Source organism: Apostichopus japonicus, chromosome 9 (genome assembly GCF_037975245.1).
Source record: "Apostichopus japonicus isolate 1M-3 chromosome 9, ASM3797524v1, whole genome shotgun sequence".
Classification (NCBI taxonomy): domain Eukaryota; kingdom Metazoa; phylum Echinodermata; class Holothuroidea; order Aspidochirotida; family Stichopodidae; genus Apostichopus; species Apostichopus japonicus.
This window is the reverse complement of record NC_092569.1, coordinates 21,230,075-21,246,703: the sequence shown is the minus strand read 5'-3', so window position 1 is coordinate 21,246,703 and position 16,629 is coordinate 21,230,075. Positions and strand designations below refer to the sequence as shown.

The 16,629-nt window shown below is 37.5% G+C and overlaps 1 protein-coding gene across 7 annotated transcripts in view; it reads left to right on the top strand.

The window, feature by feature from the left end:
• The first annotated feature begins 619 nt into the window (after positions 1-619).
• The window catches only part of LOC139973437 (uncharacterized), a 36,805-nt gene continuing 20,795 nt past the window's right edge, over positions 620-16,629 (top strand). For 2 of the 7 annotated variants that reach the window (XM_071980119.1, XM_071980118.1), the window contains exons 1-10: positions 639-1,012; positions 3,912-4,046; positions 4,506-4,694; positions 5,727-5,993; positions 7,857-8,186; positions 8,887-8,949; positions 9,776-10,246; positions 12,504-12,680; positions 13,982-14,464; positions 15,590-15,796. In XM_071980119.1, coding sequence (XP_071836220.1) covers positions 925-1,012; positions 3,912-4,046; positions 4,506-4,694; positions 5,727-5,993; positions 7,857-8,186; positions 8,887-8,949; positions 9,776-10,246; positions 12,504-12,680; positions 13,982-14,464; positions 15,590-15,796 — 2,410 coding nt within the window. In that variant the 5' untranslated portion in view covers positions 639-924. Of the gene's footprint in view, positions 1,013-3,911; positions 4,047-4,505; positions 4,695-5,726; positions 5,994-7,856; positions 8,187-8,886; positions 8,950-9,775; positions 10,247-12,503; positions 12,681-13,981; positions 14,465-15,589; positions 15,797-16,629 lie in introns of all 7 variants that reach the window. The other 5 variants (XM_071980116.1, XM_071980121.1, XM_071980120.1 and 2 more) reach the window with 5 other exon arrangements.

Genomic DNA, 16,629 nt, shown 5'->3' with positions numbered 1-16,629 from the left:
GAAGCTTTAGCCAGTCAAATAGGTTATATTCAAGCAGCCGTAACTTGTCAAGACATTGAGGTAGGGTTTTCAACTATATCAATGGCGGGACTAATTTCTCTTTCATATTAGTTTCACATTGTTTATCAACAGGAAATTCTTTTAAAACCACGAAAACGTAACTACATACTTAGAAGTAATATTATTTTTACTAGAACTGGATTGGAACCGATAACCTCAACTTTGGAGGATTACAGACACTCATTTAATCGCACTGTATTTACTTAATGAGCAAATTAAACATAGTCCAACCATTTTTTCCCTTTAATTCTGCGGAATGGTACATGGTATGATAGATTCCATATCAACACCTCCTTGGTGGTGACATATGTCTTTTGAGAATGAAGGTAACGGCATTCTATTCATTTCAATGTATACACACTTTTGTGCTTAATATCATCTGAAGCAGCACAGAAAAACCGCGGTGTTAAGGTCACTGTTTATTCGATTAGATTAGGTGAAAGAAAGAAAAAAGTTATATGGATCGACTTCTATTCCACACACGTTATTATAGCGTGGCCACATAGGTTGTAAAGGTGTTTGCCGTCACGGTTGAATGGTTTCCGTAGAACAGCAACAGTTAAATGCACAGTGAAGGCTCGTCTGGTTACTCCACCTAGAGTACCTGAAACGGTTGACCGAACAGAAATAGGTGACTCACAATGCAGTCTAAAGGAAGCAACGTTTGTGTGCAGCCGCATAGCTAAATAAAGCAAGTTACGTTGCGATATACATAAACAGAATACTGTAGACTATAAACTGTACATAGGTAGTCTACTGAAGAGCAAATATTACAAATGGTAGGTAACAAAAAGTATCTCCACTGACCGGTGTCTTCAGTTTTCAGGATTCTTATTGAATTTGAAACATCATCAAAAGATAACGATGGGATTTCGTCACTCTGCAACTGCCAAAGAAGTTTGTCTCTCAATTTTACTGTTGATCTTTACCAGCCAGTGTACAGAGTGTGCAGGTAGAAGTTTTATTTATTATTGCTATATATATAGCTCAGTCTATACTTTCCTTCCATTACGATACATGTATACATTTAAGGATGACTTAAGGTATATTGAAGTCTATACATGTTAAAAGTAGAATAAAAAAATAGTTTATAGTATCATTTTTGTTTATTTATATATTCCTTTAAAATAAATCCACGGAATGGTACTTTAAGACTAAATGAATGATAACGTTGGCTCCTAATCAGTGTGTGTCATGATGTTAATATTTTATCCTTTCTCGATTAGGAACTCTAAGAAATCAACCAACACATCAATTAACTTCATAAATATAAACAGCTAGAGCGATTTATATATCGCACGACAGGTGTGTCGGTTATGTTTTCTTTATAACCCTCAAATTTTGACATATAAGTAAACGAAAAACTGACTTGGAAATTATATACAATACAAAGGAGCAAAGATATTAATGGCTAGAACAGGCTTCGAACCAATGATTTCCGGGTTGAAATCCATAAACTGTATGTTTTGCTCGTGTACATTAAAATAAAAGCTGTCTGTAAAAGTAAGTTGGCCTGACGTTTCGATCCTATAGCAGGATCTCCTTCAAAGGCTACATGACAAGTAACAGTAACATACGGTACAAAAACACACAGAATACAGACATGGTAATGAGCATGGTGAACACAAAGAGATAGATGTATAAGGGGATTAGTAGACAAGGGATGGAGAGAAGAAAGCTAGATTTCTGAGCTTCTGACACAAAGGAAAATGGTAAGACATGGTGAAAGCGGCAGCGGGATGATTAAATGATAAAAATGAAATGAAAAACTGAAACCGGCAAGAATAAAACTGCTGTATTCTGTGTGTGTATTTGAACACAATTCTATTGTGTACATGTTTATGACTGATTAATGCAAAATCTAAGAACTAAACAGAGCTGAGCCACAGGGTAATCCTGAGCACAGATACAACTGTCAATATTACAGCTAATAAACCACACTAAGTCTTGGAGCATATATAGAGCAACAACTTCCTGCTAAGAGCCGGGAGATAATCTTCTTTGAAAAAAGTAAACATGGATTTTTCAATGCATTTAAATTTGTATGACCTGGATTAATTCACTACAGCTAGTCCAGTTATGTGTCATGGTACCTGGTTCTTGGGCTCTATATATATATATATATATATATATTTTAAGACATTCACATTCCACTTTAATTTGCTATTGTGAAGGAATCGAGAGGATGAGGGAAATCAATGAGTCAGGGTTGATGGAGCCTGATAGCAGTCTTGTGTAATTCACCTTTAAATATATCATATAGTTTCGAAAGGGACAAGATATATATGTTGCCATTTATTGTACGTCAAAAGCCATAATTTCATCCTCTCAAGAATTCATACCACATGTACATTGACACTTTTTGACAATTTTTTTTTTAAACTGCCGTACAACTTAATGGGAGGGAAGCAAGAACTTGCACATAAAAAGGGGCTTTCAAAGGTGTTGTATTAAAGAAAGGAATGTAGACCATACTGTATAGGTGTATATTAAAATCTTTGAAGGATATATTTAAGAGAGTTGGACTTTAAAGAGACACTCACTTTTAATTGTAATCTATACAGTAAGACTTGAAAAACATCGTGATAGATATACGATCTCAACTTTCTTGATTCTTATTTGATTTTTCATCATTTCCAGAAACATAAGTAATTTCTCCCAGTTTCGAACTTCCGGAAGAAGCTAGTTATTTCCAATTTCATCCATTCTTCCGGAAGTAACCTGTTTCTTCCGGGAGAAACCGAACACTGTAAAGTCTTTTCATGTTTTCCAATGGAGCATTGTGTTGTATGCTTTGGCACCAGGGGCTACCATTGGATTACATTAGCAGCTCGCTGTTTAGACAGGGTTTTCAGCTAACAATGTAAAATGTGAGATATTCTCATTTATATATGAGTAGCATGCACAGTAATTGTCTGCTACCGGTGTTATCCACTTATCCCTTTAAGTGGCTGATGAAGTTTCGACAGACGTATAATAGCTGTAATAGCAGTATACGGTTTTCCATTTATTGCATAAACTACATCGGAATTTCATAAACTACACTAATAATTTTTGACATGTGATATATAAGGTTACAGATGGCGTCATTAATTTTGGAAGAAGCTATGGGCCTGCATATTTTTTTCGACTGAAATGTACGTATGGGGGACGATATGCTTACAAATCTCGTTTGTAGGCAAGGTACATAACGGCAATAGGCCCACTGTTACCCAAATCGCGTTCCATAATGTACGTCACATACGACCACGAAACGCCGACGAGGACGAACACATATCCAGGTCCAGCAAGGAATGTATAGTAATTTCATTGACAATGTAGGAACGTTACGACCATGAAATGTTGTACATACTTTAAAACAGCCTGTCAAGATGTGATTGATTCGGAATAATGACCATGAATTACAATCACGTGTAAGGGTTTTCATGTTCAACTGAAAAGTAAAAAAATAAAGTTAATCCATATTACAGTAAGACTTATTAAGAGGTCGATGTTTCATATCAAATCTACGAGTACGTAAGCCAGCTTAATCGTACTAATTGGTACTGGTAGGCCCCTAGCCTACTTTGTAACTTGTATGATATGCTTATTATAGACTTCAGGGAACCCAGAGCCTATACTTTGGTCGGCCTTTGCTAGTGTATTGCGATATTGTATTACTAATGGCTCACTCGCCTAGGACAATGGATATCAATGACTGATGATTTTCGTTTGCTACTGTACATGCTGAATGAAAGCAACAGAATGTTGATGTCTTTGTGTGACCTGATACCTTCCTGGTCTATCAATAACCCCCCCCCCCCCCACCCAAAAGGGCAAGTTTTATACAATTGCTCTTATCTTGTTCACAGATAATGATGTCCGCCTAGCTGGGAGTGCGAGATCCTTTGAAGGTAGAGTGGAAGTAGAGTTTGGTGGATCCTGGGGTACCATTTGTGCTGATGGATGGGACTTAAATGATGCCGATGTTGTTTGCCGTCAGCTTGGTGAGAAATTTGTAGCCTTAGTAAATTAAATGCCTTACACCATTCCCTGTTTCAGAAAGAAATCTTGATTTTCATATCAGATTGACATGCATGCCAAACTTAATGTTGACAAATTATTGCTTTTAGTGTTGTGAATAAAGAGAGGCAAAGAATAAAAAAGAAAAAAAGTTTTCATAATTACACCTTTTGGTTGCTTCAAGGTAATTTGGATAGTACAGTATAAAAGGGTTTCTATCATATAAACTGAAGATATTCTGTAACGGTTTACTTCTACAACTTTCAACCAATGCTTTATATTCTGTACAAATAATGAACAGTTCAGACTGAGGCTGACTTTCTTGTATGATTCTAAGCTAACATAACCTCAATCCATACAAACAGTAGGCTCCAGAACTTATTAATATCAAGTTTAGCTGAAACCATTTTTTGTAAATTGTAAGAAACTTGTTTTTCTTGCAGGATACGAAAGTGCATTGCTTTCCCAAAACAGTGGTAGAGCCTTAACTATCCAGGACAATGATATAGTATTCCTGACACAAGTCAGTTGCACAGGTACAGAGAGTCAGCTTTCAGATTGTCCGGGATATCAGATCCAGCAAGACCTGACACGTGAAAGCTGCAACCTTGATGCAACTGTCTCTTGCCAAAGTAAGTTCAGATCAGTGCAGTCCATCTCAGCCTCCTTTTGTTCAGTTCAGTTCATTTCTGTAACAGATTACAAGATATTATGATGGACATTGTATCTTGAGATGAAATTGTAGAAAAGATGTCTTATGAAGCCTGAGGTAGTAAAGTATGAATGATCTAAGCTACCTCAAATAGAGTAACAACTACTAGTGTTCCAATAATCTCAACTAGTCTCAACCTATATGTGCCAAGATAGACGCAAACCAAACAACTACTGTATATCTATATTACATATATTATATTATATACATATAGATGTATATAGATATAAAATATATCTAGATATATACTCTAGATATATACTCTACATTACTCTATGTACAGTACTGTACATACAGTACTGTATATAGAGTACTGTACGACAGTAGCTTATATAGCACCATGTGCATACTGTACTATGGTAGAAAAGGACGAACAAGATTATTGTGACACTTCTGTCCATGTTTTTAAATTATTGTGACACTCAATCTACATGTGTGTTTCTTAATGGCCTTGAAGTCATTCAAATGATTTAAGTGTGCAAGTCATTTAGCCTCTGAAGATGATCCTGCTAGGATCGAAACGTCAGGCCAACTTACTTTTACACATTCTATTACACAGGCTCTCTAGTGGATAAGCAGTTTGCTAACAGTTTTATTTTATTTTATTTTAAAATGATAATTGTGTTAATAATGTGTGACCATAGTTAGTGTCTTTATAAATTATTGTTAGTTACAGTATGAACGAAACAAACTTATATTTTAGTATACAGTATGTCATTTACACAATCACATTACTGTTACATAGCTATTGTAAAGAAATTGTAATGTTTTCGTTTATTTATTACTTTGTTTCTTCAGTTCGTTTGAGTTGTACTTTATGTTATTAGTTTTAAGTAGGTTTTTAATTACCTAATGCAGGCATGATTGTTTTTAGAAGCAAAGTAGTGAATTTTCATCATGAAAATGTGAATATTAAAGTAACGTTTATGTTTCTGTCTTTTTGTTTGTACAGTACCACTGTATGAAGGATGTTACATGCAAAATGAAGTTTGGGTCGAACGTAGTGTCTTCATTGAGGATATTACTATAGAGAAGTGTTTGTCAGCTTGCAGGTTAAACAAGCACACTTATGGACGGTTAGGAGAAGGTTCAATTTGCCAATGTGGCTCTGATGATAATTTTGGTTCCAGACAAGCAAGTAGAGTTTGTTCAACATCTTGTCCTGGCAATCCTCTTCAAGAATGTGGTGGAGGAACAGGCATTTACAGTTATTACAGAGGTCAGTACTTGTCAACTTGCTGTCTTTAAATTTGAATTATAAGAGCTACAAAGTTGAACTGAAATATTTTTAATGACAACAATGCTTGTTTTGATCTTGAATGTGGCTGCTCTTGAGTGTGGCTATAACTTCTCTTGAATGTGGTTGCTCTTGAGTATGGCTATGACTGCTCTTGAATGTGACTGCTCTTGAATGTGTCTGCTCTTAAATGTGTCTGCTCTTGAAAGTGTCTGCTTTTGAAAGTGGCTTCTCTTGAGCATGGCTGCTTCTGAGTATGGCTATGACTGCTCGAAAGTGTGACTGACCTTGAATGTGACTGCTCGAAAGTGTAACTGCCCTTGAATGTGACTGCTCTTAAATGTGACTGCTCTTAAATGTGACTGCTCTTGAACATGGCTGCTGTTGAGTATGGCTATGACTACTCTTAAGTGTCACTGCCCTTGAATGTGACTGCACTTGAATGTGACTGCTCTTGAATGTGACTGCTTTTGAAAGTGGCTTCTCTTGAGCATGGCTGCTTCTGAGTATGGCTATGACTGCCCTTAAATATGACTGCTCTTAAATGTGGATGCTCTTGAAAGTGCTGCTCTTGAATGTGACTGCTCTTGAATGTGGCTGCTCTTGAGCATGGCTGCTCCTGAGTATGGCTATGACTGCTCTTAAGTGTGACTGCCCTTGAATGTGACTGCTCTTGAATGTGACTGCTCTTGAACGTGGCTGCTCTTGAGCATGGTTGCTCCCAAGTATGGCTATAACTGCTCTTAAATATGACTGCTCTTGAATGTGGCTGCTCTTGAGTGTGGCTTCTCTTGAGTATTTTTGCTCTTTAGTATGGCTATGACTGCTCTTGAATGTGGCTGCTGTTGAGTGTGGCTGCTCTTGAGTGTGGCTGCTCTTGAGTGTGGCTGCTCTTGAGTGTGGCCCCTGTGACTGATATTGAGAGTGGCTTCTCTGGCTGTACTTGTGGGTGTCTGCTTTTGTTGCTTTTCATTTTAGTTCTTCTCCATTTTGTTTTCTTTTCTTCTGACTTAATTAAATAATACAATCATTTCTAGTTTTTTGAAGATGCTCATATCACTGATCAATAGGCAGCCCTGCTACAATTACAATTTAAGACTGAAATGTTTGATAAATTACTTTCTGAACACATGTAGTTTTGGATGTATGAGCAACCATCCATTGCAAATTGCTTTGACCGTGAATGCAATGCCTCCGCACAAAATGGTCCTAAATCCATCAGCTACACCGTCCTTCTCACCTCCCACTCCATCACACTTTACGTCTGTACACACTCACCATTTCCTTCTTTCTCCATGCTCCTTACTCTGGTCACTGCTAGGCCTAAGTTGGGTAGCAAGAAATCTATCATAAGATGCTTTTACAAGAGTCCTCGGTGGGAAACTTCCTAAAGCGTGGCAAGTACCATATATCTGCAGACAAGAGGTACCTGCAGTACATGAACCCAAACTTGATATATCTGCAGGCAAGAGGTACCTGCAGTACAGGAACCCAAACTCGATATATATTTGGAGGCAAGAGGTACCTGCAATACAGGAACCCAAACTCGATATATCTGCAGGCAAGAGGTACCTGCAGCACGGGAACCCAAACTCAATATATATGCAGGCAAGAGGTTCCTGCAGTACATGTACCCAAACTCAATATATCTGCAGCCAAGAGGTACCTGCAGTACAGGAACTCAAACTTGATATATCTGGAGGCAAGAGGTACTTGCAGATTGGAACCCAAACTCTGAGGGCCACATTTTATATTGTTTTAATACATGATAGTATGATAACAATTTTGATATCTAGACATTATGATTATTTGTACTTTATCATTGTTCTGTCTTCTTATTTACAGCACTTCTTGGCTCAGAGAGTGGGACGTATACAGATAGCAGTGGTAGTATTGTTTCTCCTAACTTCCCTGGTTTTTATGAAGCAGGAATGAACGGAGACTGGACGATTATGTTTGATCAGCAAACTACTATACTTCTTGAATTTGAATTTCTTGACATTGATGTTGAAGATAAACTGGAAATCTTAGCCAGACCATCAGGGGATAAGATAACATTTGATTCTAGTACTGTGTTGCAAGAATACAGACTGGCAGGAAACATCTTTGAAGTCAAGTTCACAGCTAGCGAAGATGCTCGTGACATGTTTGCAGGCTTTTGGCTGCGCTATTCAGGTAAATTTACCTGCTACTGTATGCTTGCTTTGTATAAACATTAACCTACATCATTAAAGGAGGGTACAGTGTGAATCAGGGGCAGACCGATCGCGTAATTTGGCAATGCTGGAGTGTTCAGAAGAATGGGGAGGGTGCCACTTACCTCTGTAGCATCCAAAACCATTGTGAAATTTGTTACAGCTACTGTATATACTCTGTCTTGCTGGTGGAGTGTTCTAAGTGATATCTTTGTAGGTGGGGAGGGGGGTTGGGAGGTAGAGTGCTGTCAGTCATTATGTGATGTGAGCAGAGGCTCACCCAGCTACTTCACATGTGAAAATTACAAATGTGTATTAAACCTGTCTTATTGGAACCAAATTATGTGTGTTCATTTGTAAACACATTGGGTTTCTTGCCACAGGATGCTAGAAATTCTTGTGACAACCTGTGTTCCGGTGTTTCCACACTTTTCTGCAGTAAAAAGCTGTTGTAGTGTGTCACAAAGAGTGGAAATTATGTCTGTCTCAATGTGTGTCAAAATCACACTTGTTCAATCTATTTAATTATTTTCTTGCAAGGAACAAAACAAAAAAAAAAAATCTTGGAATATCAACAGGAGAACGAGCTCTGAAACTATTGAAAGGATCTGTAGTGGATCATTCAAGCTGCTGTTTAGATTAAGTTTTTTGAAATCTTTTCATATTTAATCTGTTCCTAGATTTAAATGTGATGCCACCCACTGACTCACCTGGAGGTATGCAAACCGTTGCCAGCGGCACAGGTAAGATACATATTTAATAAATCTCTGTCATTTCCAAATACATAACTTGCTTAAATTAACGTGTGTAATATAAGGTTATCATACGTCACAATGAATCAGGGTTGTCCCATGTTTTGGCATTGAATGTACTTATTGTGTGGACACACTAAACTGTCCTGATTTTAAAATGTCCCAATTTTCTAAAGGTCTTTAAATTAACATCTAAAGAATACCACAGTCTTGAAGATATCCACAAACTCAAAAAAAGTATGCTAAGCAGATTTATTGTGTGATACAGTAGTAGCTCTGCACAACAGATTGTTGACTTTGATATACACTCGGTATGCAAATGTTTGCAAATGTATTCTAGGTCATGTTTACTCCAGGATTAATAACATCTCTGAGTTCAGTCCGGTCGGAAATTATATTTATAGTTGGTGATTTGATTTGGAACTTTGTGTTGAATAATTTGGAAGTTTTGTGTTTTTTCGATCCTTTTTGTGTCAAATTACAGAGCTATGGCTTTTATATGCAGGCTGATAACCTTTGACCCATTGACACTATGAATATATCCAAACCTTTCTGAATCTGACTACCTGTACAGTATTTTCTCTAATGACATGTGTAAAGTTAAATTCCATGTTCATCAATTGTATGAAGAAACTTGATCGCAGATTCCCACAGAAACAAATCATGCCTGTTCACAACCTTTTTAATTCATGTATCAAAGCATGAATGAATTATCACTTTAATCAACTTCATTTGTTACTAACTGACTGTAGCATTAGTATAACTTTACTCTATCACCAGACACCAGTTTTCTTTTCCCCTCTGCTCTTTATTTCAGGGCAAGAATGTGGTGATTTTGGATCTCTCTTTAGTCAGATTCTAAGCCCTAAAGACATTAGCAACGACAGGATTCTCTTTTACAACAGAACATTTGATTGTGACCTGATTCTAACAGGTCTTAGAATGGATGTAGAAGAACCAGTGACATTTAATCTCACTCTTTGGCGAGAAACAGGTGGTACAATATCACCGATAAAATCTGTCACCATTGACACACGCTCAGCTGCAGTGAGGTCGGTAGCATTTTTTCCGCTCAGTGAAAATGACAGATTGATGATACGTAAAGGAGATCGAATCTCCTTTGATTTAGGAATATCGCCATTCCTCGCAGCTAATCCAGGGAACTCGGGTCAGACAAACTTCATCATTTTAAATAACTTACCATTAGATGTGATATCACCGTCAGACCTAGACATGATGCTGGAGGGAGGAGAAGCTGCTCAACTCTCTGTTGTAATAGAAGCCAGAGGTAAGATACCATGCTGAGCAATTTTTGATGTATTCATCTGGTCGTGCAGAATCACAAAATGTCTGTCTGAGTGTCCAAACTCAGCTTTTGAGGTATGTCCGGCCGGTGACTAACTGTTGACATCAGATTCAGATTACATTGTAACTAAATACCCCTAAAATATGATAACTTGATCTTTCTTCCTCCACGTTAGAGATACTGAAATGTGATACTGAAAAGATACTGAAGAGATCCTGAAATACAAGATAGTGGTAGGCCTATGATCCTACCCAAGGGGGAGTTTTATTGGCCCAAAGCTGATGTTCTATTCACTACACATATCTTCTACAGTTTACATGATTGCTCTTCTATTCACCAAACCTACACATTTCTCCTACAGTTTACATGTTGCTGTTCTATTCACCTCACCTACACATTTCTCCTTCAGTTCACATATTGCTGTTCTCTTCACAAAACCTACATATCTCCCGTACAGTTTACATATCGCTGTTCTCTTCACAAAACCCACACATATCTACCCTACAGTTTACATATCGCTGTCCCAATCACCAAACCTAAACATCTCTCCTACAGTTTACATATTGATCTTTGCTTGCTGATTTACATCAAATTTGCTGTCCGGTCAACTTGAAAGTAAGACGTGATTGTCTGCAGGGATAACCAGGAATATCCTTCAGATATGTATCCTGTGTGGATATGTTTAATACTAGGGAAGTTACATAATTTTAACCACAGCACTCTGATGGGCAGGGAACCGTAAAAGACTGTCAGAAGGACTATGTGAGCATAATTAGGCCTCATTACTTTGTTCATTGATTGACACCATGGTAATAAAAAATAATAATAAAATGTCATCACTCTCTTTGTCGTTAGATAGAAAAACAAATGGTGAGGTATCTACACAATTACAAAATTGAATTCAAAGTCATCCTTTTTCATAGCCTCATCATAACACTACTGTACACTTTGTGATATATCATAGCTTCAGCATAGCACTGCTATACACTTTGTGATAACACTACTGTACACTTTGTGATATATCATAGCTTCAGCATACAGTAGCACTACTATACACTTTGTGATATATCATAGCTTCAGCAAAGCACTGCTATACACTTTGTGATATATCATAGCTATAACACTACTGTACACTTTGTGATATATCATAGCTTCAGCATAGCACTACTATACACTTTGTGATATATCATAGCCTCAGCATAGCACTACTATACACTTTGTGATATATCATAGCTTCAGCATAGCACTGCTATATACTTTGTGATATATCATAGCTATAACACTACTGTACACTTTGTGATATATCATAGCCTCAGCATAGCACTACTGTACACTTTGTGATATATCATAGCTTCAGCATAGCACTGCTATACACTTTGTGATATATCATAGCTATAACACTACTGTACAATTTGTGATATATCATAGCCTCAGCATAGCACTACTGTACACTTTGTGATATATCATAGCCTCAGCATAGCACTACTATACACTTTGTGATATATCATAGCGCCAGCATAGCACTGCTATACACTTTGTGATATATCATAGCTATAACACTACTGTACACTTTGTGATATATCATAGCCTCAGCATAACACTACTGTACACTTTGTGATACATCATAGCCTCAGCATAGCACTGCTATACACTTTGTGATATATCATAGCTATAACACTACTGTACACTTTGTGATATATCATAGCCTCAGCATAGCACTACTGTACACTTTGTGATATATCATAGCTTCAGCATAGCACTGCTATACACTTTGTGATACATCATAGCCTCAGCATAGCACTACTATACACTTTGTGATACATCATAGCCTCAGCATAGCACTACTCTACACTTTGTGATATATCATAGCCTCAGCATAGCACTACTGTACACTTTGTGATACATCATAGCCTCAGCATAGCACTACTATACACTTTGTGATATATCATAGCTATAACACTACTGTACACTTTGTGATATATCATAGCCTCAGCATAGCACTACTGTACACTTTGTGATATATCATAGACTCAGCATAGCACTACTGTATATAACATAGCTTCAGCATAGCACTACTATACACTTTGTGATATACAGTATCATAGCACTACTGTACTCAGTTCAAAATGACACAAGAACAGTTACAATCACAACTTTCTAGTAAAACATCTTACCTCCTTTTTCTTTTTTTTGGACTGCAACGAGAGTCAAAAATAAAAATACTTTTCATTGCTTACAGAGCGGGCAAGATGTGAGGATGTTCGCCACGCCAGACTGATATCAGAGTTTCCTACTATCCTCGAGGGAGATTCTGTGGAGGTGGTATGCGACCAATACTACCACCTGACCAATTCATCTTCAAGGTCTGCTATCTGTGGAAGGGATGGAAACTTTGATCGACAAATTAACTGTAGTAGTAAGTTGCTCCCATTTCTACAGATTCTCTTGTTTAAACTTGCAGTTACCGTAGGGTTGTATTGTCTGTGTCACTTTCAATAACTTATATTTAACAGCTGCACAAAGCCACCCCCTTCCACCCCCTCCAATCACCCTCCAAGACCCCTCCACCCCACTTGAAGCCCCTCACAAAACCAGCAAGACTGAATCAATATCAAACAACTGAGAATATTTCGGCACACCAAACTATTTAGCTTCGTGACCCCAATTTTCAGCTCCATCTTGGCACTCTTCCAGCGGTAGGTGTTGTTGCCTATAGGAGGGACCTATTTTGGCAATCCTCCAGTTGAAAAATTAAGTAAGGAGGCATTTAGGAACTATTTATGCAAAATTTACCCAAATTACAGTATGTGTGATCCACTCTGCTAACTATATTGAAAGCGTACAACAATGTCAATACAATGTAGAACATTAAAGCAGCTTTTTGGCATCCTTTCCTATGATTTTCTTAACCTCATTGATCCCACAATGCCATAAAGACATACTGTACATAACTAGCTTATCTTTTCAAATCTTACTTCAATGGTAGAAAAAAGTCGAAAAATTTACAACTTTGAACATTGTTTTTCTCAAAAATGTTTTCCGTTAGGATAGCAATAAACCCCGCCCATAATATGAATATTTAAATTCTATGAATGTCATTGAGTAATGAGGTAAATAATTGTCACTTTGCTGGCGTTGTAAGCAACACAGTACACCAATATGTACTACAACACCATGCTTTATTTGTGTACATTGTGTATGGCTGTGATACCGCCGCAACTTTTTTGGATTGCTGTGAACGAGTCTATTTTAAGCAACAGCTCATAAATAAACATGCTAGCTATTCACTGATTGGTTGAATTCAAACTAGTGGATTTGGGGAACTGCATGTGATTAATTTTAAAAGAGGAATTTGTCGGAAGACACGCTACTCATTATCTGCAGAAGTCCTTAATTACTCGCCAATTAATGCTCCTGGCAGGTGAAAAATCTTGGCTAATATCTTAGTTTGCTGTGTTGTGATAAATACATGTAAAAAACTTGACGGACATGTCAAATGGGTGGGAAAAGGATGACAAAACAAATAGGTGCTTTAAATCACAGTATAAAGAGCTGTATTAAACATGTAAAGATTTACATGGTAAATCATTCTGCATATTCTGCCTAAGTCCTAGTTTTCTCAACTTGTTTTTATTTTCATTATAAGCTATGAAGCAGTCTGAATAAACTATACATGTTGCCTCATCAACGCCTTTCATTCAATTTTTAATCCTGCAGAAATCTGTCCCGAATTCATTGGTTCTACGGAGAGCCTCTTGGACAATCGTACCAGGACTGACCCAGCGGGTCTCATCTTGTTAAACATCGGTGAACCATTCTCCTGCAGGGGTAGCGTGACCTCCGTGTCGGTTTATAGTGAACCGAACAGAATATTTGTACTGAGCTCTTGGGTGCCTCGCGGTAACGCCTTCGAGCTACTCGATGAAAGCTCTGTGTCAGTCGGAGCTAGTGACTTTGCCTTACCTGGATTACAGAGGAACAGTATCTTACAGAAAGAATTAACTTTCTTGGAGGGCAGTATTCTTGGTATATCATACACAATAAACAACTCAATCATTTATAGTTTGGGGCCGAATGATCCGGATTTAAGGGAATATCTGGTCTGGCCACTTCCAGTAGGAAACACGCTGCCAAATGAATTGTCCTCGGAGGCTTCAACCAATTCATCAAGAGCCTTTTCACTCCGTTTGCGACTTCAAGGTATGCTGACATATTATATCTTTCATATTTCTTTCTTCTATCCATCCCTTTGTCTACTAATCCCCATACATATATCTCTTTGTGTTCACCAACCTCATTAACCTGTCTGTATTCTGTGCGTGTTTTGTCCCTTCTGTTACTTGTCATTTAGCCTTTGAAGAGGATCCTGCTAGCATCGAAACGTCAAGCCAACTTACTTTTACACATCTTGATATCGTAGCAGTATAGTAGGTGGTTCTAAACTTCCTTCAGATCTGATGTATTGTTCACCCCTTCATAAAATTACAAGATGTTTCAACAATGGACATGTGTATGTCCTTTAAAGTTGTGCTAGGCCTTGAATAGACTATTTTCTAATCACTCAAATGGCAAAGCACACAAATTCTAAAAGGACAATAATGCTTTAAGAACCGAGGGGAACAAACATCTGCCCAACCATCTAACCTCTGCCTTTGCCCCTCCCTCCGCCCCCCTCACCTGATGTTGCAGTTCATCTGCCCACACTATTATCAGTACAAGCTTGGTGATGTATTTCTTTATTCTCCCCTGGTGCAGATCAGTGATATGAGTGTTGTATATGATGTGACCTGGCCTCTTGAATTGTCAGAGTCATGTAATACTGACAGAAGCAGAGCATAGTAAGGGATGTCCTGTCCTGGCAGTTTCATGTCATGATTTGAGTCTGCTATTTAACTTAAGTTTTGCCATATATTCTTGTTTTCAAATTGCTGTAACTGTCACAGTGTATTTAGATCTATTTAATTCTTAGATCTTAACACCCTACAAAGTTTACCATTTAACCCTTACAACATTGCTGCAGTAACTGTTGTGCACTAATTAAACAGATATCTAACTAGTGTAGATATGAACTAGACATCTGATGAAGTAATGTTGCAAAAATGTTTGTATTCATTGTGGGGTAATTATTGGATTGAACAAATAAATATGTGAAAAATGACTTTTTAGTGACTAAAATAAATATCTTATACGGTACGATCAAATATTTTAAAAGTTTTGAAATGCATTAATTCTTGTCTGTGCCATTTATTGAATGCCTTTTTCGTTACTTTGAAAAAAAATGTGTGACAATACGTCTTATCTTTCCTTCGTTCTTCTCCATTACAGTTGTAAGTAAATGTTTTCTGGATCAGCTTCCTGTGCAAGCTGTCGTAAATGCCAGTTCGCCTGAGGTCTTAGACTATATTCCAGATGGCTTTGTTCAAGCTGGTGACAGCGTGACTCTAACGTGCACCTCAGGGGTTCAACCTAATGCAGACAACTTTCAGTGTGAACAAACTGGCAACTTTGACGTAACCCCGGAATGTAATTCAAGTAAGTAACTTTTAAGCTGTTGCTCAGGTCTATTTTCATTGCTGTTGCTATGCAGCCACAATGTTGCCAGATTGAGTCCATGTTGTATGTATAGATTAATAAGCAGATTTTTCAATGGCTGTTGCCAAGTGATCATTGCCTGTGACAAATTGTGGAATCTTTTCATTATTTTTCAGGCACAGCTGACCAGTGGTACCCAACTAGTTGTATAACAACCATATATGTTTTAGAGCCTTCTATGCTCAACTTTATTATTCAGTCCATCTGATATTTTTGGCTTTTTTGAATTACTTGTTATCATTTTGTTTGGTTGTACTTGTAGTTGTTAACTGTTATTATTAGCATGGCATGGATCATGCTAATATATTAAAGTAATTAATTCCCATAGTGTGTATACATGTAATAATTAGGCTTGTGTAATTTGCATGAATTTCTTTCTAAAGAAAAGGAAAAAATAGAGGGATATTCCGGTGGCTGAAGTTTATTGTCTGATGAAGTTACTAAAAATTTTCCTCATCCTTAGGTCAACACTGTAGATGTCCTCATAGCATTTTGTTTGGCAAAGAGATAGGAATTTAAAACAAATTGGTGACAATGGTTTATAGGCATTGAAGACTCGCCCCAAACCGTGTGCCACGCTCTGAAAAAGTTAACTTTCCGTTGCTTGAAAGTGAAGTTTTCTGCTTGTCGCTACAAAATGCAGACAGTACAGTAATGAAACGTGATAGCTTGTTATCTTTAGCTGGACCTGAGATGTCCATTGCTGTATTGTTGGTACACTGTGCTGTGGGTATTGACCGCAGCTGTATGTAATGACTGTACACTAGTGTCTG